This window comes from Hylaeus anthracinus, unplaced genomic scaffold (assembly GCF_026225885.1).
Source record: "Hylaeus anthracinus isolate JK02 unplaced genomic scaffold, UHH_iyHylAnth1.0_haploid 11981, whole genome shotgun sequence".
Taxonomy (NCBI): domain Eukaryota; kingdom Metazoa; phylum Arthropoda; class Insecta; order Hymenoptera; family Colletidae; genus Hylaeus; species Hylaeus anthracinus.
Window position 1 is genome coordinate 396,832 of NW_026534329.1, and position 23,124 is coordinate 419,955.

General features: G+C 30.2%; 6 protein-coding genes across 10 annotated transcripts; 3 read left to right on the top strand and 3 right to left on the bottom strand.

Annotated features, from left to right (window-relative positions):
* Positions 1-464: 464 nt before the first annotated feature.
* On the bottom strand, positions 465-2,652 carry LOC128885651 (adenosine kinase-like). 2 transcript variants are annotated; one of them, XM_054139790.1, is made up of 6 exons: positions 2,520-2,652; positions 1,986-2,218; positions 1,742-1,915; positions 1,389-1,659; positions 1,038-1,307; positions 465-971 (listed from the first exon to the last, which is right to left on the bottom strand). In XM_054139790.1, exons 2-6 carry the CDS (start codon positions 2,183-2,185, stop codon positions 753-755), a joined length of 1,134 nt encoding a protein of 377 aa, XP_053995765.1. In that variant the 5' UTR covers positions 2,186-2,218; positions 2,520-2,652; the 3' UTR covers positions 465-752. The 2 variants fall into 2 exon arrangements, with proteins under 2 accessions (XP_053995765.1, XP_053995764.1); XM_054139789.1 differs by having other exon boundaries at positions 2,298-2,646.
* A 106-nt stretch (positions 2,653-2,758) lies between these two features.
* On the top strand, positions 2,759-7,142 carry LOC128885647 (RNA cytidine acetyltransferase). The gene is made up of 17 exons (XM_054139783.1): positions 2,759-2,957; positions 3,028-3,291; positions 3,366-3,524; positions 3,611-3,847; positions 3,931-4,135; positions 4,202-4,323; positions 4,386-4,522; positions 4,590-4,871; positions 4,941-5,022; positions 5,085-5,201; positions 5,278-5,454; positions 5,544-5,691; positions 5,767-5,911; positions 5,985-6,190; positions 6,266-6,438; positions 6,521-6,769; positions 6,862-7,142. The coding sequence occupies exons 1-17, from the start codon at positions 2,850-2,852 to the stop codon at positions 7,090-7,092; spliced, it is 3,042 nt and encodes a 1,013-aa protein (XP_053995758.1). The 5' UTR covers positions 2,759-2,849; the 3' UTR covers positions 7,093-7,142.
* LOC128885649 (FMR1-interacting protein NUFIP1-like) lies at positions 7,131-12,549 on the bottom strand. 2 transcript variants are annotated; one of them, XM_054139786.1, is made up of 6 exons: positions 11,798-12,549; positions 11,420-11,611; positions 8,252-8,550; positions 7,939-8,168; positions 7,678-7,866; positions 7,131-7,609 (listed from the first exon to the last, which is right to left on the bottom strand). In XM_054139786.1, the coding sequence occupies exons 1-6, from the start codon at positions 12,200-12,202 to the stop codon at positions 7,251-7,253; spliced, it is 1,674 nt and encodes a 557-aa protein (XP_053995761.1). In that variant the 5' UTR covers positions 12,203-12,549; the 3' UTR covers positions 7,131-7,250. The 2 variants fall into 2 exon arrangements, with proteins under 2 accessions (XP_053995761.1, XP_053995760.1); XM_054139785.1 differs by having other exon boundaries at positions 7,136-7,609; positions 11,783-12,545.
* Positions 12,550-13,064: 515 nt separating this feature from the next.
* Positions 13,065-16,159, top strand: LOC128885650 (cyclin-A2). 2 transcript variants are annotated; one of them, XM_054139788.1, is made up of 7 exons: positions 13,065-13,466; positions 13,695-13,909; positions 14,015-14,162; positions 14,230-14,453; positions 14,568-14,772; positions 14,848-15,095; positions 15,173-16,159. In XM_054139788.1, exons 1-7 carry the CDS (start codon positions 13,305-13,307, stop codon positions 15,249-15,251), a joined length of 1,281 nt encoding a protein of 426 aa, XP_053995763.1. In that variant the 5' UTR covers positions 13,065-13,304; the 3' UTR covers positions 15,252-16,159. The 2 variants fall into 2 exon arrangements, with proteins under 2 accessions (XP_053995763.1, XP_053995762.1); XM_054139787.1 differs by having other exon boundaries at positions 13,695-14,162.
* A 327-nt stretch (positions 16,160-16,486) lies between these two features.
* On the top strand, positions 16,487-19,071 carry LOC128885652 (clathrin light chain). 2 transcript variants are annotated; one of them, XM_054139792.1, is made up of 7 exons: positions 16,487-16,648; positions 17,069-17,224; positions 17,436-17,522; positions 17,614-17,703; positions 17,781-17,892; positions 18,095-18,106; positions 18,730-19,071. In XM_054139792.1, the coding sequence occupies exons 2-7, from the start codon at positions 17,074-17,076 to the stop codon at positions 18,908-18,910; spliced, it is 633 nt and encodes a 210-aa protein (XP_053995767.1). In that variant the 5' UTR covers positions 16,487-16,648; positions 17,069-17,073; the 3' UTR covers positions 18,911-19,071. The 2 variants fall into 2 exon arrangements, with proteins under 2 accessions (XP_053995767.1, XP_053995768.1); XM_054139793.1 differs by lacking the exon at positions 18,095-18,106.
* Positions 19,072-19,220: 149 nt separating this feature from the next.
* On the bottom strand, positions 19,221-22,714 carry LOC128885648 (ankyrin repeat and LEM domain-containing protein 2 homolog). The gene is made up of 11 exons (XM_054139784.1): positions 22,594-22,714; positions 21,881-22,044; positions 21,459-21,787; positions 21,049-21,357; positions 20,711-20,860; positions 20,423-20,652; positions 20,175-20,322; positions 19,974-20,106; positions 19,802-19,907; positions 19,576-19,701; positions 19,221-19,461 (listed from the first exon to the last, which is right to left on the bottom strand). Exons 2-11 carry the CDS (start codon positions 22,017-22,019, stop codon positions 19,413-19,415), a joined length of 1,719 nt encoding a protein of 572 aa, XP_053995759.1. The 5' UTR covers positions 22,020-22,044; positions 22,594-22,714; the 3' UTR covers positions 19,221-19,412.
* Between the last annotated feature and the right edge of the window lie 410 nt (positions 22,715-23,124).

Here is a 23,124-nt window from a genome sequence, read left to right on the forward strand (position 1 = left end):
ATTATTGCTACATTAAATAATCACTCATATAAAGGATAAATTTGACGCATTAACTAATTTATTGTAATGTTATTAACCAAAGAATCGTATTAATTACCCATTCATGGGAAATAAAGAATAATTTATTAAAAGGTTTCGATGGCGCCATCTAACGGCACCAGCTGCAACTATTTTTATTACAAGCTTGGGCGTTTTGACACCGATGGCGCGACTAATATGATACAGTACCGTACTGAGAAACTACTAGGCCCCTTTTAGAAGATTCTACTTTATAAAAGAAAATTATATAGAGGTAAACATTTGGAATATTTTCCAAAATAATTTTATTTACGAAAATACTATTTGGAATATTTTCCAAAATAATTTTATTTACGAAAATACTTATACAATCAAACTATTATTTGTACGTACATGTGACATTTCAATGTAAGCTTCAAATTGATGTCCAGCAGTTCAACGATTACACGATATTTACGATACATTGTCTGTCTTACATTAAATACCAATCTGTCTATATATAGATAAAATCACATTTATATACACATTAAAACAAAGTTATCGTTTGTTTGTAAGTTTGATTTGAACTTTGTTAAAATATTTCGTAATTTTGTACTTTCTGATTTACTACATAAATATTGAGTCTATATGTTTATAATATAGATACACGTAAATAGACACGAAATTTTATACTTCTATTATCACAACTTTCTTCTAATAAAATTCTGAATAAAAATTACTCATAGAATTTTGCATCAAGCAAATATAGTATTGTACTCTACTAAATCCGCTGGTACTTCGTCTGGTAGTGTAACCCCAAGTCTCGTTACCATAAATGATGCTACTTTACAACCATACTCTAAGCAATGTTGTGGTTTCCATTGAACTAAAATACCTGCCAAAAAACCAGCTACCAAAGAATCTCCGGCACCTGTTGTATCTATAACGGGAGCTTTTGGTTTAATTGGATGCACCTAAATAGAATGTATTCCACTTTTTATTCGACCCTTTGACTACGTGAATTATTATTTTTAACATACCTCAACCGATTGCCCCTTTCCCCAAACAGTAATGGCTGGAGCTGATCCTCCTTGAGTCATAACAAATATTCCACCATTATGCAACCAATTTTTGGAGTTTGAACTAGAAGCATTAACTGCAATTCTTTTCAAACTATTTAGTAAGAATGGTATATCGGTTACATCGTCATATTTAATGTTTAACGATTGAGCCAATGCCTCCATTTCTCTTGCATTGCCAAATACAATATTTGCATGTCCGACCATTTCACAAATTGCTGCATGATGATCCTATGAAAGTTAACATGACTCTATTATTCACATTATACAAATCTATAAGTATATGTTATTTCATTACAAATGTTTGTATACATTGAATATATAAAGCCCATTAAGGTTAAAGGCTATAATTATTTTTTTTTCTTCAGCTAGTCTAACGAGTTCCTTTGCTACAGGAAAACTGTGCGTTATGAAAAATCCTTCTATGTAAATTATTTTTATTGTGTCTAATGACAAATTGGTTTTCTTAAAATCGTCTAAGGTATATACACCAGCAGCACCTATATTTGCAACAAGACTACGCGACGATTCGTTTATTAATGCTATGCAATGTCCAGTAGGTAGGTTTGGATGAACTGCATATCTAAAAAAAAATAAGAATTTTCATGTACAAATACATCATAGGGAACTGAGAATAGAGTATGAGATTTCAAATATTTGCAAACCTGGCATCCACACCTGCTGATCGAACTAAGTTTTTCAACATTGCTCCCCTAGGATCATTTCCAAGACCACCGCAATAGATGCTGTATTGATTCTTGAAGGTATCGTCGAAAAGCCATTGCAAAATTCGCATTGAATTTTGTGCTGACCCTCCGGCACTAATTTTTTTTTCTAAACTATTTAATACGTAAAATTATTAACAGTATAAACATGTGAGAATCATTATTAATGTAAATGTTTATTAACTCTTGTGGCAACTCTGCTAATATCTCCTGGATTTTCTCAACAGAAAGTTCCAATTCTCCATCCTCTGTAAGATCATATTTTTTCAAGAAATCCTTATTTTTCAGAAATACGTAAACATCCAACAGGGGATTGCCAAAAGCTATTATTGCAGGGACATTAAGCTCCAGGGAAGCAATTCTCAATGGAATTCCTTCGACCATCTTAATTTACAATTTTGATTAGATGAACGTTTTCTATTTGTAAACAAATATTATGACTAGTCATGAAATTGTATAATTATGAATATATATATGTGTACATAGCGTACTATACCTTCATAAGCGTTAAATATTGTACAATTGCGCAAATATAACGTTTATGACAAATAAGGTATATATACAAATAAACAAAATTCTTTGGTCAAGCGTTAATATTTTATTACATTTATATCATGTGCAATCTTTAAACAAATTTTTTTATAAAACTGCTTGTTCATCTTTTCTTCGGAAAAAAATGTAATTGCTTGAAAAAATCAATAATGAGTATTTCACATACTTCCATTCTATTCGAGATCGACGTAAAAGTCTTCGAAATCTATTCACAAAGTAACAATTGTTCTTCTGACAGACTTTTCCATATTTATCTATGTTCTGTAGTATATTGATGCATATTACCGCATCTGTAAATCGGCTCTAATTTTGATCAAGTAATCAACCATAGTCAACCAATAATCAACCACACTCCACACCACTACACACTCTATGCTTGCTTGCATTGCTTGTACAAGTGCTTGTACACCATTGTACACGCCACGCGGTCTGCACCAACTGCACGCTTATGTAGCGTGAAATTTGAGGTTAAAGGGAAACAAATTTTGTTTTGAAGATGGTTCGTAAGAAAATAGATAATCGTATTCGCGTTTTAATCGAAAATGGTGTTATTACGGGACATAGAACAATGTTCATTGTTATCGGCGAGAAAGCAAGAGACCAAGTAAGTAGAGATCCTTGAAAATACAGAATGTATCGTTTCAACAGATTGTACAAACTATACTTTTCTTCAGGTTGTTTTACTGCATCATATGTTGTCAAAATCTGTGATAAAAGCTAGACCTTCTGTACTTTGGTGTTACAAGAAGGAATTGGGATTTAGCAGTCACAGAAAGAAGCGAATGAAATCCTTACAAAGGAAAGTTAAGTCAGGAAAATTAGATGTCAATGAGGATGATCCTTTCGAATTATTCGTTGTATCTACTAATATACGTTACTGTTATTATCATGAAACACACAAGATATTAGGAAACACGTATGGCATGTGTATCTTACAAGTAAGTATTATAATCTTCTTGTTTTTTATATTTTATACCAAGTATTCATTTCAACAAAGGATCTACTTTTATAGGATTTTGAAGCAATTACACCAAATTTATTAGCGCGTACTATTGAAACTGTTGAGGGTGGAGGAATTATTGTATTTCTTTTACAATCTGTGAATTCGCTGAAACAACTGTATACAATGAATATGGATGTCCATCAAAGATTCCGTACAGAAGCCCATCAAGTATGTTACTAACTTTTATTTAACTCATTTAAAAATGGTTGTTATGTATGTTACTTTCCATTAATCTGAATCTAACCTTATTTCAGGCTGTTGTTGGTCGCTTCAATGAAAGATTTTTATTGTCTTTAGCTTCTTGTAAGAGATGTTTAGTTGTTGATGATCAATTAAATATATTACCTCTCTCATCACACAATTTGAAAATTGAAGCAGTACAAAAATTATCATCATCCGAAGAACAATTAGAATTAAATGCATTGAAAGAGAGTTTGCAAGATACTCAACCTATTTCTTCTCTTGTTAATTGTTGTAAGACAATTGATCAGGTTTGTTAAATAAAATACATAGGCTTGATAATACAATAATCATGCTATGATTATATGTAATGGAATCAAAATATAATTTTTAGGCAAAAGCACTGTTAACATTTATCGAATGTATATCAGAGAAAACATTAAGATCTACTGTTTCTTTAACTGCTGCTAGAGGACGTGGAAAATCTGCAGCTTTAGGTTTAGCTGTTGCTGGTGCTGTAACATTTGGTTATTCAAATATTTATATTTCGAGTCCGAGTCCAGAGAATTTAAATACTTTATTTGAGTTTGTTTTCAAAGGTAAAATATATGTTGAACGTAGTATATCGTATTGAGATTTAATTAAATTCTTATATTTTTTTTTAGGTTTCGACGCGCTAGGATATCAAGAGCATCTTGACTATGGTCTGGTGCAATCTACAAACCCTGAATTTAATAAAGCTACTGTACGCGTAAATGTCTTCCGAGACCACAGACAAACAATTCAGGTATAGCTTTAATATACATTAAAATATCTACGTACAAGTATTAATAAAATTATTTTCTACAGTATATTCATCCTACCGATGCGCACAAATTAAATCAAGCTGAACTACTTGTAATCGATGAGGCTGCCGCGATACCTCTGCCTTATGTGAAAGCTATGCTTGGTCCTTACTTAATATTTCTTGCGTCGACCATCAATGGGTAATTGTAATATTTTTAAAGAATTAGCATTTTTATATTTGTTTAATTTATGTTTAACTTTTATCAGATACGAGGGAACAGGTAGATCTTTATCGTTGAAGCTATTGCAACAATTAAGAAGTCAAACTACCGGTTCAAACAATCATGAAAAACACGGTAAAAATCAAACTGAAAAAACTGTCATTGGAAGACAATTACAGGAACTTACTCTTGACGAATCTATTCGATATAAACCGGGAGACTCTGTTGAGCAATGGTTATGCGATTTATTATGTTTAAATGCTACAACAAACACTCTTTTATCTGGATGCCCACCTCCTGACATGTGTCAGTTATATTACATAAATAGGTGTGTAATTCATTTATATTAAATGTCAATAAGTCAATAATATAACTTCAGTAATATTTGTCTCTCTAGAGACACACTATTCTCTTATCATAAAGCATCAGAGTTATTTTTACAAAAACTGGTGGCACTCTATGTTGCTTCACATTATAAGGTAAATATTCTTCGTATATTTTTGCATTACTTGACAAATATTAAGTCTTGAAAATATTTTAGAATAGTCCAAACGATTTACAAATGATGTCTGACGCACCAGCGCATCATCTATTTTGTCTCTTGGGACCAGTAGATTCGAATAAGAAAACATTACCAGAAATATTAGTAGTCATTCAAGTGAGTATATACAATACAGTTTAAATTTAAATAATTTTTGTACCTTTTGCAGTACTAATATTTATGTAATATGTAGATTTGCTTAGAAGGTGAAGTGAGTAAGAACACTATAAATGATGGACTCGTGCGAGGACGCAGAGCAGCTGGTGATCTTATACCGTGGACTATTGCACAACAATATCAAGATCAAGATTTTCCCGCGTTAGCAGGGGCACGTATTGTGCGTATTGCAACACATCCTGATTATCATGGGGTATGATTGTATTTTATTCTTAACGTTAAAATGATTAATACATGAAAAAAATATTCACAATTTCTGTACTTGGTAAACGTTCATTTTAGATGGGGTATGGCAGTCGAGCATTAGAATTACTGAAGCAATATTACGAAATGAAAATACTTAACATCAGCGAAGCAACAATAGAACCAACCGTAACGGAAATATCTAGAATTCGAGATGAAGAAGTCAATTTGTTGGAAGAAAGGATTGGTAAATGGATTTATTATGTTATGTCCCACAAATAATACCAATCTATTCTAATGTATCGTATCTGTGGTTTTTTAGAACCTCGAGCCTCTCTGCCACCGTTACTTTTAAAACTAAGCGAAAGACGTCCAGAAAGTTTAGATTATTTAGGTGTATCTTTTGGCATTACCGAACCTCTTTTAAAATTCTGGAAACGATCTGGTTTTTTGCCTGTATATTTAAGGTTTGTATTGTTACTTATTCCTACGTTTATACACACAACAGACATTAGTATTATTTTCCCCATTCTGCTTTAGACAAACGGCAAATGACATAACGGGTGAACACTCGTGTATAATGCTGTATAAATTAGAGCAACAGGACGATGTTAGGTGGTTAGAATCATACTGGAATGATTTTCGACGAAGATTCATAACCTTACTTTCCTTTTCATTTAATACATATTCATCTTCGTTGGCTTTAGGCATATTAATCAACAAAGCAATTGCACCAGAAACTACGAGTTAGTATTTCTTAAATAGTGTTTCTTTTAACGTATAGAAGTAACATGTTCTCATCGTTATAATTATTTTCTTAGCACTGACAAAACATGTATTGGATATATATTTTACATCGTACGATCTAAAACGTTTATCTATGTATAGTAACAATATGGCAGATTATCATTTAATAATGGATCTATTGCCACCGTTGGCGCGCTTATATTTTTTAAATATGATGGGTGACGTTCATTTATCACCAGTACAATCGGTAATCAGTTTTATACGTATAATAAAATTAGAAATATAAACTCTAGGTACATGTATTCAAAAGGCATTGTTTCTACTTTCAGGCCATTTTATTAGGATTAGGCCTACAACACAAGACTGTTGATAAATTAACGGAAGAACTGGATTTGCCGTCATCGCAACTGCTCGCTTTATTTAATCGTATTATACGTAAATTTGTGCAATATCTTAACAAAATTGCAGAGAACTTTATCGAAATTACAATGATAAAAAACGAATCGAATAATGAAAATGTTCAACTCAATCCTATTAATGGACAAAGCTTGCACGACGAATTAGAAACTGCTGCTAAGGTAACTTGCAACATTTGAAACACACACAAAAATTACGCTATTATTAAAAATATATATAAACCGAATATTTATCATTTAATACACTTTTTCAGGATCTAAAAGCTAAACAGAAAGCTGAATTGGATAAGTTAAAAAGGGAAAATTTAGAGCAATATGCTATCAAAGGCTCGGAAGCTGACTGGAAGGATGCACTATCTGGGGAAAAAAGTAAAAGTCTTATTTCTGTAAAAAGTAGCGAAAAAAGAATATCAGAAGATGACAGTGCCTTGGAACTTCAAAAGAAACCGTCGAAAAAGAGAAAAAGACATTCTTTTAAAACTTGAACGACGTAAAATAAGTGTAAACGCAACTAATAAAACAAATGATAAATCGATGATTATGTTTCATACTATTTATTTTTTCTATATCAAACAAGATTGTATAAAAATGAGATAGTAGTAAAATGAAATAATAGTCGTCACGGTTACAAATTTCATCATTATTAATCCAAGAAATTATTATCTACTATATATTTTACACATTGACAAATTAAATTTCTTTCGTGTTGAATAGATCGCGATAGTAATTTTTCTAATAACTGCGAAGTGTATGGTTGTTTTTTATTTACAGTTGCTATCTGTCTTTTCTCTTTTGAATGTCGATTTAGGTCAGTACTTCGTTTATTTTGAAATTTAGAGTTTATATTCAAACATACTGGTAACTGTGGATTAGAATGTTCCTGTGTGTTACTAACTACTGCATTTTTATCTAATCTATCTTCACTTTTACTATTATTTTTTTCTATTCTTATGTCGTCATCTATTCTAATTTTCTTAATTGGTAGCTCTTCTGGGGCATCACCTAAAAGTAATATTATTGTTACGGAAGTCTCAATTAATATCAAGCATAAAGCATGAAGTTAGATTTACTTTCTTCAGAATCACTTCCGTAATTTGCTACTAAATTAGATATGCAAGTCGTAGGAATTCTTGGTTCACTCGATGTAACTGGTATTTCCTCTTCGTCCGAAATTAAATGACAAATTTTCTCGTTCTCGTTTTTGTTACTTCCGTCATTAGTTTGATCTTCCGTTTGCTCTTCAACTTCTCGTAAATTTACTAAAAAAAATATTGAAGAGTTAGTTAATAATAAATATGTATATGGTAATAATTTAACGATTAACTGATTACATGTTCCAGAAAATTCATGTAAACCCCTATATGTTTCCACTTGTTGTATACTCTCGCTAAAAATTTGTGTAGATTGATTCTGGGTTGTTCGTTTTCGATTATGAGATCTCAACGCTTTCTTTTTCTTTCGCTTTGTAATGTCTTGTTTTTGCTTAATTATTTCTCCTCTTTGTTCTTTTTCCATTGTTTCTGCCTTTCGTAAATCGATATTAGCTTTTGTTGGATATCTCCTGTAATATCACGAAGAACTGCGATCACTACTGTTTTTTACCTTTCATTTCTCTAATGTACAGATTTATATTACAACTCTTACTTTTTTCGCTCCAGCAGCCAGTTTTTAATATCTTCTGGAGTTGATACATTTTTTATTCTATGATATAAACCAGTACTATGCTGCATAGTAATATGTTTCTCGATAAGTAATGGATGAGCCGAAAAGGTACATCCATCAATGCCACAGAGCTTATGTCCTTTGTTATGTTCCAACAGACTATCTTCTGTTGGAAAATCTCTGTCACATATCTCACAATAGTACGACTCATAGTCTTCTGAACTGACGTAACTTTCATCTCTTTGATCGTATGGTTCTTCATCGCTTGGATAAAGATGAGCCTAAAAATGGTTACTTCAAATATTTTTGTAGACAATTCATATTCAAATTCAATGTAAAAATACTTCTCAAAGTGTAATCATTATTGACAATAACTATTAATGCTCGATATTCCTTTAATATCTAACAATTTCCGTTTTGCACCTTCATTTCTTAAAGTATAATATTACTTATTGACGTTACACAATACATAAATTATAATTTAAAAAAAAAAAAGAAAAGAAAAATTAATATGAGTAATATTTCTTTATAAAAATATTTTCTTTATAACATACATTTTAGTTTATAAAATTATAGAAGTATTTTTTCAGAATTTTCAAAGTAAAGTTGACATTTGAAATATGTTTATATATACACATACATATACACGTAACAATGATTATTTATCTTGTTATATGACACAGTCAATTATGTATTACACATTCATGTTTTCCAGGGTATTCAGAAATTCGATTTTCAATTTTATAGAAGTATCACAAACACAGATTTTCCAGTCATTTTTTAAATAAATTACTGATCTTCGGTAATCTTTATAATTGTTTGAAAAAGTATTTTGCAATATACACACTATATGTTGTGTAAAATGTAGCACAAAATAATAAACAATATATCTAAGATATCGTTGAAAATATAAAATATCTAGTATGTATTTGATTCTATTTGTAGGTTTTTTAGAATTATATAATATATGTAATAACATAGACTCGTTGAATTTATTTATCGTATAATATCGATTATAACTAAAATTAAGTAAGCGTAATAATGGATCAAAGCTCGAGGAAAACAATATCTGTTTGAAAATTATTTGACACAGAAAATCTAAAGAGATCAGTTTCATATTTCAGAACGATTATTCGACGCATGTAATAATTATTTTTCATCGTGGATTATAGAGTAATTGGAGACACCAAATTTAGAACTTATAGAAATACGATTTATTCTTACAATACCCATTTTAATTACAAATTTATTTTATTTTGAATTTATGTTTTATGGAAGTCTCGTATTATTGAAATTAATAAAATGTACCCGATACTACGACACATAATAACAAATAATTACAAAACTTGTTATATCTCAATACAGAGCCACAAGCTATATAGAAAGCATTTAATTTGAAGTTATCAACTAAATTTAACTTTATATCCTATGTAACATGTTGTAGTAAATGTATCAGAGAATGAGTTGTTGATCTGCTTTTATGAAATTTGTAATAAGGAATGTTATAGCTCGCAGCACTGTATACTGACCAAACAACAATTGAAGAGCTTCCTAAAATAAATCTATCAGAGGCCAGTACTTATATATTTTGGAAAAAAAAGTTATAGATATCTAACATTATCATGGAACTATGTAAACTAAGAAATGTACAAGTTTTTAACATTCATAAGTCGTGTACCAACGAATTAAGAGAAAAAAACAATTTAATTTTTGCATAAGTATTACAAGGGATGATAGAATATCTACTATTCAAATATTAAATTCTACGTTTTCAAACGTACGTTATCGTGATAGTTTAATAGCATGCACTTATATTATAAATGCTAAGAAAAAACTTATACTGAAATGTAATGATATTTTACAAATGACAAGAAGCGGATAATACAAATTTTCCAATTGAAAATGATACAAATATTTTAAGAGCAATGTTTTCAACATACTGCACTTTAAAATAAGAAACAATCAAATCGTTCTGAAGTTTGAAAACAGAATACTTGTGTTTCAATTGTTCAATTCTTTATAGGAGTAGCCTGAAGCTTAAGACTGTGCCTGTTCGCTGGAAGGCTGCATCTCCTCTGTTTGCTCCTTTTGCTCTGATTGCTCAGTCGCATTCTCAGTTTTCTGAACACCCTCGGATTCAATCGTATTCTTATCATCAGTTTTTTGACCACCCTGTAATCAAAGCAACTTGTCAACTATAACTGAAACAAAATGTAATTAATTACATAGTGCCAATTAAATTTAGCAATATAAAAGTTATATTATTAAAAAGATTAAACATAATATTATGAATAATAAATATAATCGTAAATGTACGAATTAGCTAGAAAATATAAGTAAGGTGATTATATTCTTTCACCTATTTATCGATTTGAATTGTTTAAAAACATAGTACTTCGAAATATGTAAATGAAAACCTTAGAGAAATAATCTGGTTTAATGTTTTATAAATATCCTTAAAATGTAGATATATTTCAAACTACTTACTGAAAATTGCTAAAAGAAATTAAGGAGGTGAATTATATACACCAAATACAGTCCTCAATTATTATATTATTATTAACAAGCAATGGAATAATTTTAAGAGAAGATATTAATTATTTGGGAATTCTGTATAATTACTTTTTACTTATTTGTACAGGGTGGTCTACTTCTTTTGTTACAACTAAATATATTTTATATTAATAATGATGATAATACAATATAAGAAAATATTTTAAATGTTCATTAAAACCATTGGAATAATTTCTGAAATAATCAAAATTGGAAATTTGTTATATATCTCTTACCTTCCTATTCCATATACTTTTACATTAATATCTTTTCCAATACTACACTACAATTTGTATTTTCTATATAATTATTTTATATAACCATATAGAATATATATAATTATTTTCTATATAATTATTTTTGTATAATTTCCTATAACTTTAGAGTACCGCAGACACTTTTACTGCTCATTAACACCATTAAAAGTTGTAATTTTCATTTTACTTCAAGATAGAATATTTGTGTGGTGTTTTAGAATAAAATAGAATAGACACATAATTACTAATCAATGAGAAAAACATAGTCAATTCAGAAAATTGTTAGTTCAAAAAATAAAGCACTACTTTCTACTGTGTGCATAAAAATGAAATGAAATACCTGTTCAGGATGTTTTGCAAGATAATCATTTTTAGCATCTCTAATCATCCTTGTTACTTTATTCCGTAAATCCTTAAACTCTTCCCACTCTTTTGCATCTTTGTTTTTCTTTGCCTTTGCATAAAACTTATTTTTCTTTTGTATTTCACTGCGAATTTCATCAGTCATCCATGGTTTCTTTAGTTCTAACTCCTAAATAATCATAACGTGTTTTCATTAAAATTATAGAAACTCATTTTTCTTAACAGCATATATTCTTTTTATATCTATTTTACAAATAAATTAATTTGGTTGATTTCTGATACACTCCTACACTTCAACTAAATAATTAAAAAATTAATAGCAATGTAGTTTTATGCTTACTTCGAGTTTGCTCACTTTTTTCATGTTATTCAATTTGCCTTTAACATTGCCATTTCCAACAGAGAAACGTGGTCTCATGTGGGGTAAAATTTGAGGTGGTAATCCTCTTCTGGACCATGGTCTTATCGGAGGTCCTTGAGGTCCTGCACCTCGTAAACCCATTGGTGGAACCATTGGAGCCATACCTCTAACTCTTGGACCAAACAGTGGCATTGGTCCACTAGGACGGCTTACACCACCTGGACGCGGTGGAGGTGGTAATCTTTGTCGCATCGGACCAAAAACTGGATTCATAGGAAGCAATGGCATTCTTGGTGGTAAACCAGGAAGTCTGCCGCCAAATCTTGGGGGTGGAGGTGGCCTTATACCAGCTGGTGGAACTCTAGGCCCTAGCAAAGGTCCTCGATTCAATGGACTCATGCTTGTAGACCTTATTAAATCACTTTTGCTTCTTTAATTAACCAACGTTCGATGTGCCGCTTCACTCTTTCTTGGGAGGTTAAAACTAACTTCGCACACGTTTATGCGTGAAATATGTAATTATCCACAGACGTTTCACACGTATCACTTCTATCGTAACAAACTCTTATTGAAAAGTAGACTCCGATACTGACTGTTGTCGTAGATATCGTAAAAACATTACGATTTCGAGTACAAATAAACTTTCTACCCGGAGACAAATGTACAAGCGATCACTTATCTGAAACCGAGAAACCTCACAGACAGCCAGCCACGAACTACGAACTACAAAACTTCAAAACTGTCGTACCGCCTTAAAATTTCGATATGACGTGTCCAGGTCCTGTAAGATAAGGTGTCTTTTACGAACACAATTTTTATGTTTTCAAATTACATCACAGTATAAAAGCTGGTGAACATTTATAAATGCATAATTTTAGTATCTACATGATAATAATGTTACTTATTGACTGTTTCTAAGAAATCGTTTTCTACATAAAACACATTACGTAAGACACACTCTATAATGAAAAAAGATATACAAAATAATTTTAATTTTAGAGAATATAAAAATTACAAATAATAATAAAGAATAATAATAGGTTAAACTTTACTTTTTAAGTTTAAAAATGTTAGATCCATCAAAGTAAAGTGCAGCCTAATAGTATAATGATAATCTATATTTAGGATAACATCGTTTATCGTCTGCATTGTGTACCCGCCTAAAGTCATGGATTCTTTTAGGAACACAAATTATATGTCAGTCACCTGATTGGTGTTCTTGCGATTTAAGAAAGACGTGATTCTTTCATTGGTCCATTCGAGCAACGCTTTTAACGTACCGCCAGCTGTTGAAGTTACGTTTGTTTGAAATCAAACGGCAACTGAAGTTTGTTGGGTTGCTTGGAGCTTCGAAATTTTCTCTACCATGTATGGACGGTAAATACATTTCGTTGCAACGAGAAGAGGGCATGTGTAGTGTCTAAAAAAAGAAATAATAAGTTAGAAAGAAAGAACACTCGAATTATATATACGTAGTTGGCAGGAAATTGATATATAAATAATGGCCACGATTCGAGTACACGAGGATCAAGAAAATCGTATCGTCGATATACGTCGAGGCAAAGACAATATTACTGTGCCCCTTCAAAGTCAGACACTACAGCCAACGAAACGTGCAGTTCTAGGCGTCCTTCATAATAATTGTACTCGCAACCCAAAAACAGTACGTATAACATATTTCTTTGCATCTTTCTCCCGCATTTTTTTTCCTCGGAAAATCGACATTTCCTACATTTATTACTTAGTAAATGTAGGAAATTACTACAAAAATCATACATAGAATGCTCTCCACTGTATACTCCTTTCATTATCTCGTAAAAGAAGAAAAGTAAAAGAACATTTGTATGACATGTTAACGATACAATTCTATTCCTTTTGCTCCATTTCATAGGAAATTTATAAAGATGATAAGTATCCTAAAACAAAAGCAGTTATACCCACACAATTTGAGCCATTTAAAATTTACGAAGAAAAGAAAGAGGAAGTTATATTTAAAATATATGAAGATAAGTTAGAAGAAGAAACTTCTGTGGCACTTAGGGATATTAAGGACAAAAAAGAAATTAATGAAAAACACGATGTTAAATCTGAAAGAGAAAAGCCAAGGTTAGAAGTAAATTCTATAAACATCTCTAATTTATCAACATTTTGTAATGCTATTCAAGACATAAATCAAAAGAAACAAAATGAACTCATCTTTTCACATGACAGTCCAATGTCTTTGGAAAAATCTATTCCTTATTCTTCTTCGAAAAAAGAACTGGAAAGAAGGAGAGAGTCTATTAAGGAAATGAGAATGAGTTTTTTCGATGTGGATGAATATAGGGCTGATATATATAATTATTTACGTGCAGCAGAGGTATGTATCAATCTTTCATTGGTAATGAAATTTGTTAGTTTGTTGCTTAAGGAATAATTTTTTTTAGACCCAACATAGACCAAAACCAGGATACATGAAAAAGCAGCCTGATATAACATATTCAATGAGGTCGATATTAGTGGACTGGCTCGTGGAAGTTGCAGAAGAATATCGGTTGCAAACCGAAACACTCTATTTAGCTGTTTCTTATATAGATCGCTTTCTATCGTATATGAGTGTTGTGAGAGCAAAATTACAACTTGTTGGTACTGCTGCTATGTTCATCGCCGCGTAAGTTTTTTAATCTGTGTCGATATACAATTTAAAATACAATGGTTAAATCGATAATTTAAATTTTACTAATCAGGAGAATCATGCATTGGACTATTTGTATTAATTTTGCAGAAAATACGAAGAAATTTATCCACCAGATGTTGGAGAATTTGTTTATATCACGGATGACACATATACGAAAAAACAGGTACTTCGTATGGAACATTTAATATTGAGGGTTTTGTCTTTGGATCTAACCGTTCCAACACCGCTTGTTTTTCTTATGGAATATTGTATTAGTAATAATCTTCCAGAAAAGATCAAATTCTTAGCAATGGTAAGCAAATAAATTTTTATTGTTTTTCGATATCGACATATTCTAACACTTTAATATTCGTTTACAATTATACAGTACTTGTGCGAATTATCAATGCTCGAAGGGGATCCATATCTACAATTCTTGCCTAGTCATTTGGCTGCATCCGCGGTAGCACTTGCACGACACACATTATTAGAAGAGATGTGGCCGCACGAATTAGAACTCTCAACTGGATATCGTCTTAAGGATCTTAAAGAATGCATTATTTGCCTAAATAAAACTTTCTGTAACGCGTTGAATATCCAACAACAAGCCATTCAAGACAAATATAAAAGTAACAAGTAAGTATAAAAGTTCAACAATTGAATTAGTAGATTTTTTTTATGACTTTAACCGAGCATTGGACATTTATGTTTAGATATGGACATGTAGCATTGTTATTACCACGACGTATCGATCACGTAACACTGACCTCTGAAGATGAAGAAGAAGCTTAGTATTTAACAGGCATTCAGAAAAAATAGAAGAATCTATAAATTTATACATATTTCAAAATAACGAACCTCCCACTACAAATCCCTGTTTAGACAAATAAGGAGGGGATTAAGGCAAGACTGACCTATTGTTTCACAAATGAAATGTACGAGTTATTTCTATTAGTATGTTTAGTCATTATGCTTTGCCAGGGCAAACATATTGACTTTACTCTTCACATTTCACCACCACCTATATTATAGGTTGTAGGTAAATTTTAATAACTGTTTTAGAGCTACGTCATTATATTAACGAATGAAGCTCTAAATTGTGTTATTTAGGAATTGTATTTTTATACGTATTTTTTAGACGATTGTTAAACAGAACATTTGCTTTACACATGCGCCTAAATTTTGTTGCCAGTGATCTGTCATAATAATAGGAATTCTAAGAGAAATAACTGTATTTATTATTGAAATTGTACGAAAATACACCTTATTATGATGGAAACACTCCAATGTGTTAAAATGATTGCAACATTTGTCTATATTTACAATTCTTGTACAGTTATTTATTCACAATATTAAAAGTATCATATAAAAGCTACAGCTTTTCTGAATTAAGGTGTAATGGTTTCATTTGTTCATGTGTAATGTATTGTACAGATATTTCGTAGGACATACTATCTAAAGTAGCTCTCCATTTATAATCATTTAGATAAGCTTTTTTCTGTGGAACTTGTATCACATTGCATGCATATATGTATTCCGGGTTTTCATTTCTATTACAGTTATTTTTTAAATATTTGTTTTAAAAAAGCACATAACACTGTATGCATGGTCTCTGAAGACATACTAATACAAATCAAAATATTTAATGTTTGGTATAGTATGTATATCCATCAAATATAATGCTTATATAAGGAGATAAATTTACATAAATTTATTTTGCCTGTTTATTGTTATGCATATAGTTAGAAGTTTAATATTTAATATTATTTTGAATTTTGTCCTTATATCCCTACCTAAAGTTTCCAAACAATAAACAAAGTTACAAATAATTATACAATTGTAAATAAAATATAACTTATACATTTTTTTAATATAGTAACAAGTAGAAAATAAAAAACACGTTCCAAGGTTGAATTAAATCTTTTAGACGAGTTTAATATGTAATACGTATTTGCTTGCATATATTGTCACCTGCTTTTTATTGCTTTTTTCGCGTATGTACAACTATTGCAATGATTACAAAGAGTTGGTAGTACTGATTTAATTGTGCGCATGTGTGCTTTATAAGCCAACTAGTATTGACGTTGACAATTCGCGTTGATATTTAGTAGAAATCTAAAGAAACGACAGTTGGGGGTGTATCCGTGTATCCCAAGATATCAATTTACACATTCCACAATATTAGAAAGGTACGACCCACCCTCCCACTTTGTCATTTTAAACAATCAGTTTCGATCAAATAAAATTAGTTTGCTTTTCGTACATTATTAGTATAAATATTGTTTATGACTTAAATTAATAAACGGATCCTTTTAGGTTACCTTTACTTACACTATTTATATATTTAAAGATATCTTTTATAATTAAGTATAACCTAGACGATCCGAAGAAATACGTTACTACTATTCGAGGAATTAACGCTACATTAGGATTAAAGAAAATAGAAGTATCGAATGTCTAAAATAGTAGTACTACAATTTAAATTTTAAAAAAGTTATATTATTATGATAGCACAATTTAATTTTTTTAAATCAATTACCCGAAAATTAAATCGCAATAAATGATTAATTTGCCCTAAAGTTTATCAATTTAATTAATATTCTTGTTAGACAATATGGATGCATTTGGTGACAACTTTGTCATTGAGCCAGAAGTAGATCCTGTGGCAGAATTTGTAGCAAGAGAACAGGATCAATTGGCAGGGTTAGAAGATGAAATCCCACCAGTTTCTATGTCTGCTCCTACAACAGGATCTAATACAGAGGGTAATTAATATTATTCTAATGAATTATACATTTTTCAATATGTACGTTAAAAAGAATATGTAAGCAACAAGTGAAATGTAATTTTTCTTATATGCTAGGTAGTTATTATTTATCTATTAAGTTACATCAAATAATAAATCATATGCATACAAATTACATTTTAATTGATCTCTAATAAAACATTTATCAAAAAATTTTGGAAATTTAAAAGTTGGGCCAGGTGGTGATGCTGAAGGTAGTTTCGAAATAATAGATGCAGTTGGACAGCCTAATGAATCACAAACACCACCAGCAACAGGTAGACCATGTTATGTTACATTACCTCTAAAGAATCATTATGTATTTATTATAAAGTAGTGGTAATAGTTCTTAAAAATAATAATTTTTAGAAGTTTTAACTAAGCCTCCTCCTGTAAAAGAGGAACCTGAGAAAATACGAAAATGGAGAGAAGAACAAAAGGCTAGGTTAGAAGAGAAAGGTATTACTTATAACTCTTGTAACGATACTGTGCTAATCCTTATAGTTTAAATAATTCTTTTCATGTGATGTTATTAGATGCAGAAGAGGAAAAAAAGAAAGAAGAATGGCGAGAGGCTGCAAGAAAAGAATTGGAAGAATGGTATAAACATCATGCAGAAGCTATTAGTAAAACAAAAACTACCAACAGGTAATATTTACAATTGCCACTTTAATTAAATTTTGTTTTGCGCAATATACGCGGCATATTTTTTTACTAATATAACAACTTTTAATTGCACATGTATAGATGCAGTTAAAAGTTTTATTCCATATCAAATTATAAATATTTTATTTAATTAATTTAAGACAAGTACTACATGCAATTATATTATTTTCATTCTGCTTCTTAGGGAATCAGCCAAGTAAGTTACACTATATTTTTTTTGCATGTATAATTGCATTGCAATGCCGTGTACTATATAGCTTGCTTATCAAATTTGCAATGCCAATTGCTGTTAATGTCAAAAACTTCAGTCATTTTCTTATATGTCAACTGCTTTGTAGTAATTACTTATAGACATACTTTATGCTTGATGCAATTATACTTCTATGTTTCTAATCATATTGTATGTGAGCTCCATATTTTGTTTATAAATTCACATGTATATTGTAATGCCATACAAAAGAAGTTCGACAATGTATTAGAAATTACAATATCAGTGTATTAAAATACTTAACAAATATGAATATAGTTTACTGTATCACTTAAATTAAACTTCCTTTGTCATGTAGAACACTTCATTATTTGGTAGCAGGTAAAAGTAATTAGTGTAAAAATATGTTTATTAGTTCTGTTACATAAATAGAAATTGTTTTAAAAACTTCTAGATTTTCTGTAGCTACATATCTTCTGTCTAAGAAACAAATACAGAATTGTCGAGTACATACACTGCAATGACATTAATGCATACAATTTACAACTATCACATACATTCAAAGTTGCATATATCTGCAACGTATTGAATTTAATGTTTTTTATCTATAGGAACGCAGAGAAACAATTCGTTGCCGAAGCTGACGAAGTGGAACCCGGAACCGAATGGGAACGTATCGCGAAGCTTTGCGACTTTAATCCAAAATCTTCGCGCACATCTAAAGACGTTTCCCGAATGCGTTCAATTATCTTACAACTGAAACAAACTCCCCCAGCTCCAGTCAGTCTTTGATTAATTTAATAAGTTGGTATGGAATATAGATATATGGAATATAAAACGTATTAAATAAAAGAACACTGTACACAGGTTACAATGATATCATTGAAAAAAAGATCATAAATGATCTGTTAAGAAAAAATGTAATATTATTGTGAATAAAGATTATTAATAGCAAGTTTCTGCGTAAATATATAAATTTAAAAGTAAATTATGTAATATATTTATTAATCTGTTGAGAATAAATAGAAACGTAATAGTTGTAGACTTACATGCATGAATTCAAATGTAAGCAGTAATTTATAAAACGTGTATGAAGTGTATGCTTTTATAGATTATTTTAATTACATATAAAAATGTTCTGAAAATATATATATATATATATTTTTTTTTTTTTTAGTATACTTAACAAGTTTTTAAGTATACTACCTATCAGATAAGAATTATTGTGAGTAATATAAAAAGTTTATACAGTTTTATTTTTTTACACTGTTCAATGCCTTGATGATTAACATATCTACGAGCTTAAAATCAATTTTCTTCTAATTAGCCTTATATTGTTAGATCTGGAAATGATAAAATATTAAATTTTATTATTTGTATCATAAATGTAATAATTTGTAATAGAAAAGTAACAAAATTTTTATTATATTATTATGGAAAAAGAAAGGCATTAGTACCTAGATAAATCACGTTTCATAACAAGCTGCATGTCGTGTTGCCAACGATAAATGTTTGGGTATGTAGTAGACATAACTGATGGTACTGCATTATAAACAGCATAATCCAGCTTTGTTGCTACAGAACTATAACAAAATGTTACATACATATATATATAACCAAAATGTATTTCGGTAAACATAATGATTTTATTAAAAAATGATTTAACTATATGGTCTATCTTACCCTTCAAGAAACGTTGCAGGACCTTCCTCTGCAGTTTCCATTTCATCATCGGAACTGTCGACTATTAACTTAGGCGACGATGGTGGTGTAAAAAATTCTAGCTCATCTAAAAGAAGAAAGTAATGTTATTTTATGCAAATTTTAATACAACAAAAAACTTTTCTATACCTACCTGTATTATTTTCATCTTGATTATCTGTACTATGTAACGAGCATAATTGTAATTTATTACATAAGTAATCTATTTCATTGACTGAATTCGATTTCATATCTGAATTTGAATTTATTTTGTTAACATTTAAGTCCTGCAAACAAATTACATGAAAAGTATGATGGTAACGAAGTAAAAGCTGATTAGTCAAATTTATCGTACCTGACTGTAAGAAAGTAATTGGTCACGGAATTTATTTTCCAAGTACTTTTCTAGTTTCATTAAACCTTCCATAGAACGAAAATCTGCAAAATCGTTTAAAAATGGCCAATATTCTTTCCATGACACTTGGTATTCTTCTGCCAAATCTCTGAAAATGATATACTAAACTTCAATTTTTATTTAATTCAAAAAGAATAATTTGAATCAATAATGCTTACATTTCACAAAAAATAAATAATTACAAATACCTTCCCACTCGTTCAAGGCCTTTATCTATATCTTGTAATCTTAACGATAAATTATTAATGGGACTCTCTGTCTTGTTCAATTGTTCATCTGTAATTCTTTTGATAGGGGTACCACGAAGACGTGGAGGTGTTTTCCATTTTTTTCTAAATTCCAATGCTCGAGATTTTGTCATTGGTCCAGCGAATGCGCGTACTTCTAGACATGGACTTACTGGATCTGTCTGTAAACTCTGCAAAAATACAATATATTAAATTCCAGAAAAACCGAATTAAAAAACTTTAACATACCAATGGACTAGTTGGAGAAAAAGGTTCTCCAATAAGAGGTTGCAATGTGCTATCATCCGATCTTAATACAGGTACATAATACTGATCTTCCAGTAACAAACTTATTTCTTTTTTTAACTCTTCATCTTGATTGGTTCTACTACATATTATCTGTAATATTAGCAAATATGTGAGTTAAATAATACTCTTGTATAAAAGAAATATTTATCACAAGAACATAAACAAATTAATAAAAAAGGTAATAAAAAGAAGTAAATTAATTGCATGTACTTAGAAATATTTAGCGTAGTACACAATAGTATTCTCTGAATTATATCTGTGAATACTTTATCACCTACATCTATTGGTAGCTGTTTATATTTGTTTGGCAATGTTTTTATGCAGCATGGATACGAAACAAGAACTCGAACTACATCTTTTAAACCAAATTTAACTGCAAAGTGTAATGGTGTTTCGTTCAGTCCTTTATCAGGTGTATTTAAATATAAGTCTAACATAATCTGTGCACGATCCACATAAATCTTGCATTCATCACCGTAAAGTAATTTTATAAATTCCGCATTTCCAACAGTATTTAATATTAACTCACACATATCTGCTCTGTTTGCTCTGACCGCGATATGCAATGCATTGTAACGACACCCTTCCTGTAATAAATAAGCAAGCACCTTTTATAGTAATTATTTTACAAACATAAAATACTTATTATTAAATACTTATACAGTTCATCACAAATGTTATATCTTACTTGCAAAATTGCAGGTGTATCTCCACTACCAATTAAATATCGTGGATTACTCCACACTTTAGTTTTTACATCGTGTGTATCTCCATCTTTAATTAAATTTCTAAAGGATACAAGTTCTTGCGACCGTGGCCCTTTAAAATTACTTGATTTCTCTTCTGCTACAGGTACTGTTGTAGATATCGAGGTATTACTAATGTAATTTGTTTTCTCTAAACCAGTCTTAGCATATTCTTCGGCTTCTGAACGTTTCTTAAATGATTTCAATCTGCCTGTTTTAAACTCCTTGATTACTTTTAATGCTTCCACTTTATCTTGATAGACTCTATTTTCTGTGGTTTACAAATATACAACATTAAAACTTGAAATAAGTACGTACAATATGTATAATATAGAACACAAAATATTTACTTCTATACTTTTACCTTTTGCATAGTTTTCTGTTGAACTGTCAATATTTTCTTCAGGTATATACACAGCATGAAAAATTGTTTCATTTGGCACATTGGAATTCCCACAAGTCACATACATCGTTTGTTGATTTTGTTCGTCTTCACTCATCATGCGTTCGTGTTATTTTAAATTACGTCTAGAACAGTATTGAACAGTATAAACATTTATTGGTTATGTGTCAGACAGTAAAATGTCAAAAGACGTAAAATTGCGCGCCTTCCAAGTAATATTTAAAATCTAACGTATAATATTCCAAATTTTTGTACAAAAATTCTACGTATACTATTCACATTTCCTTCAAAATCTATATATATATATATATATATATATATATATATATATATATGTATATATGTATATAAATGAACTTGTTTATATTGAAGAAATAATAATTGTTTATTTTCAAGAAGGGGATATTTTATCTAAACATTATCATTCAGATTTAAACCATCCGAATATATTACTATTTACAAAATTATATGAAATAAAATTCATTGAAGGTTTCAAAACATGTTGATTTTTGTAAAAATGGAAAATGTGTACAGTAAATGGTTATATTCAAGGTCGATTCTTAAATTAGCAAGCAATTAATCATTTGTGAAACAAACACGTCATAAATACTACATTTGCAAAATCAATAATCTGTAATACGAAACATAAGATTATTACAAATAATACGAATTACCTAAAAAACAAAAAAATACTACACTACAACCGTCATTTATAAAATCGACCAATCCTAAACAGATTTTGGATCGATGACCAATGATCTCAAATGTGTCCTCCTACTGATTGTGTTTTTGAATTTATTATATATACAGGCATATACAGGGTGTCCCAAAAGTCGGGGAGGAGCCGGAAATGGGGGTTAGCTGAGACGATTTTGAAGACCTATTCGACATTTTTGCAAAGGAAATCGTTGTTCAAAATCGTCTCAGCTACCCCCCATTTCCGGCTCCTCCCCGACTTCTGGGACACCCTGTATAGATACATGGTCATTGGTTTTTTGTTTTAGCAATTCACACATAATTTTCTAATTGGTTGCATTAAATAACTATTCATAAAAATGATAAGTTTGAGTGTTATAAAGCGTAGAATCGTATTTAATATGCAATTATGATAAACAAAAAATAATTTAATAATAAATATGTCGGTGGCATCACCTAGCGGCTAAAGTGAAAACTATTTTTACTACAAACTTGGGCGTTTCGCTACC

What these genes read in the sequence shown, in the direction of transcription:
- LOC128885650 (XM_054139787.1), top strand. Translation starts at nt 13,305, where the DNA reads ATGGCCACGATTCGAGTACACGAGGATCAAGAAAATCGTATCGTCGAT. An exon ending in ATTATTTACGTGCAGCAGAG is followed by an intron (nt 14,163 to 14,229) that starts GTATGTATCAAT and finishes AATTTTTTTTAG; the next exon opens with ACCCAACATAGACCAAAACC. An exon ending in AGATCAAATTCTTAGCAATG is followed by an intron (nt 14,773 to 14,847) that starts GTAAGCAAATAA and finishes ACAATTATACAG; the next exon opens with TACTTGTGCGAATTATCAAT.
- LOC128885648 (XM_054139784.1), bottom strand. Translation starts at nt 22,019, where the DNA reads ATGATGAGTGAAGACGAACAAAATCAACAAACGATGTATGTGACTTGT. An exon ending in GGCCTTGAACGAGTGGGAAG is followed by an intron (nt 20,323 to 20,422) that starts GTATTTGTAATT and finishes TATCATTTTCAG; the next exon opens with AGATTTGGCAGAAGAATACC. An exon ending in ATGAAACGTGATTTATCTAG is followed by an intron (nt 19,462 to 19,575) that starts GTACTAATGCCT and finishes TATCATTTCCAG; the next exon opens with ATCTAACAATATAAGGCTAA.
- LOC128885652 (XM_054139792.1), top strand. Translation starts at nt 17,074, where the DNA reads ATGGATGCATTTGGTGACAACTTTGTCATTGAGCCAGAAGTAGATCCT. An exon ending in ACAAACACCACCAGCAACAG is followed by an intron (nt 17,523 to 17,613) that starts GTAGACCATGTT and finishes AATAATTTTTAG; the next exon opens with AAGTTTTAACTAAGCCTCCT. An exon ending in GGCTAGGTTAGAAGAGAAAG is followed by an intron (nt 17,704 to 17,780) that starts GTATTACTTATA and finishes TGATGTTATTAG; the next exon opens with ATGCAGAAGAGGAAAAAAAG.
- LOC128885651 (XM_054139790.1), bottom strand. Translation starts at nt 2,185, where the DNA reads ATGGTCGAAGGAATTCCATTGAGAATTGCTTCCCTGGAGCTTAATGTC. An exon ending in TTAGCAGAGTTGCCACAAGA is followed by an intron (nt 1,916 to 1,985) that starts GTTAATAAACAT and finishes CGTATTAAATAG; the next exon opens with TTTAGAAAAAAAAATTAGTG. An exon ending in TCAGCAGGTGTGGATGCCAG is followed by an intron (nt 1,660 to 1,741) that starts GTTTGCAAATAT and finishes ATTTTTTTTTAG; the next exon opens with ATATGCAGTTCATCCAAACC.
- LOC128885647 (XM_054139783.1), top strand. Translation starts at nt 2,850, where the DNA reads ATGGTTCGTAAGAAAATAGATAATCGTATTCGCGTTTTAATCGAAAAT. An exon ending in ATGTTGCTTCACATTATAAG is followed by an intron (nt 5,023 to 5,084) that starts GTAAATATTCTT and finishes AAAATATTTTAG; the next exon opens with AATAGTCCAAACGATTTACA. An exon ending in CACATCCTGATTATCATGGG is followed by an intron (nt 5,455 to 5,543) that starts GTATGATTGTAT and finishes CGTTCATTTTAG; the next exon opens with ATGGGGTATGGCAGTCGAGC.
- LOC128885649 (XM_054139785.1), bottom strand. Translation starts at nt 12,202, where the DNA reads ATGAGTCCATTGAATCGAGGACCTTTGCTAGGGCCTAGAGTTCCACCA. An exon ending in AAAAAGTGAGCAAACTCGAA is followed by an intron (nt 11,612 to 11,782) that starts GTAAGCATAAAA and finishes ATGATTATTTAG; the next exon opens with GAGTTAGAACTAAAGAAACC. An exon ending in CGGAAGTGATTCTGAAGAAA is followed by an intron (nt 7,610 to 7,677) that starts GTAAATCTAACT and finishes TATTACTTTTAG; the next exon opens with GTGATGCCCCAGAAGAGCTA.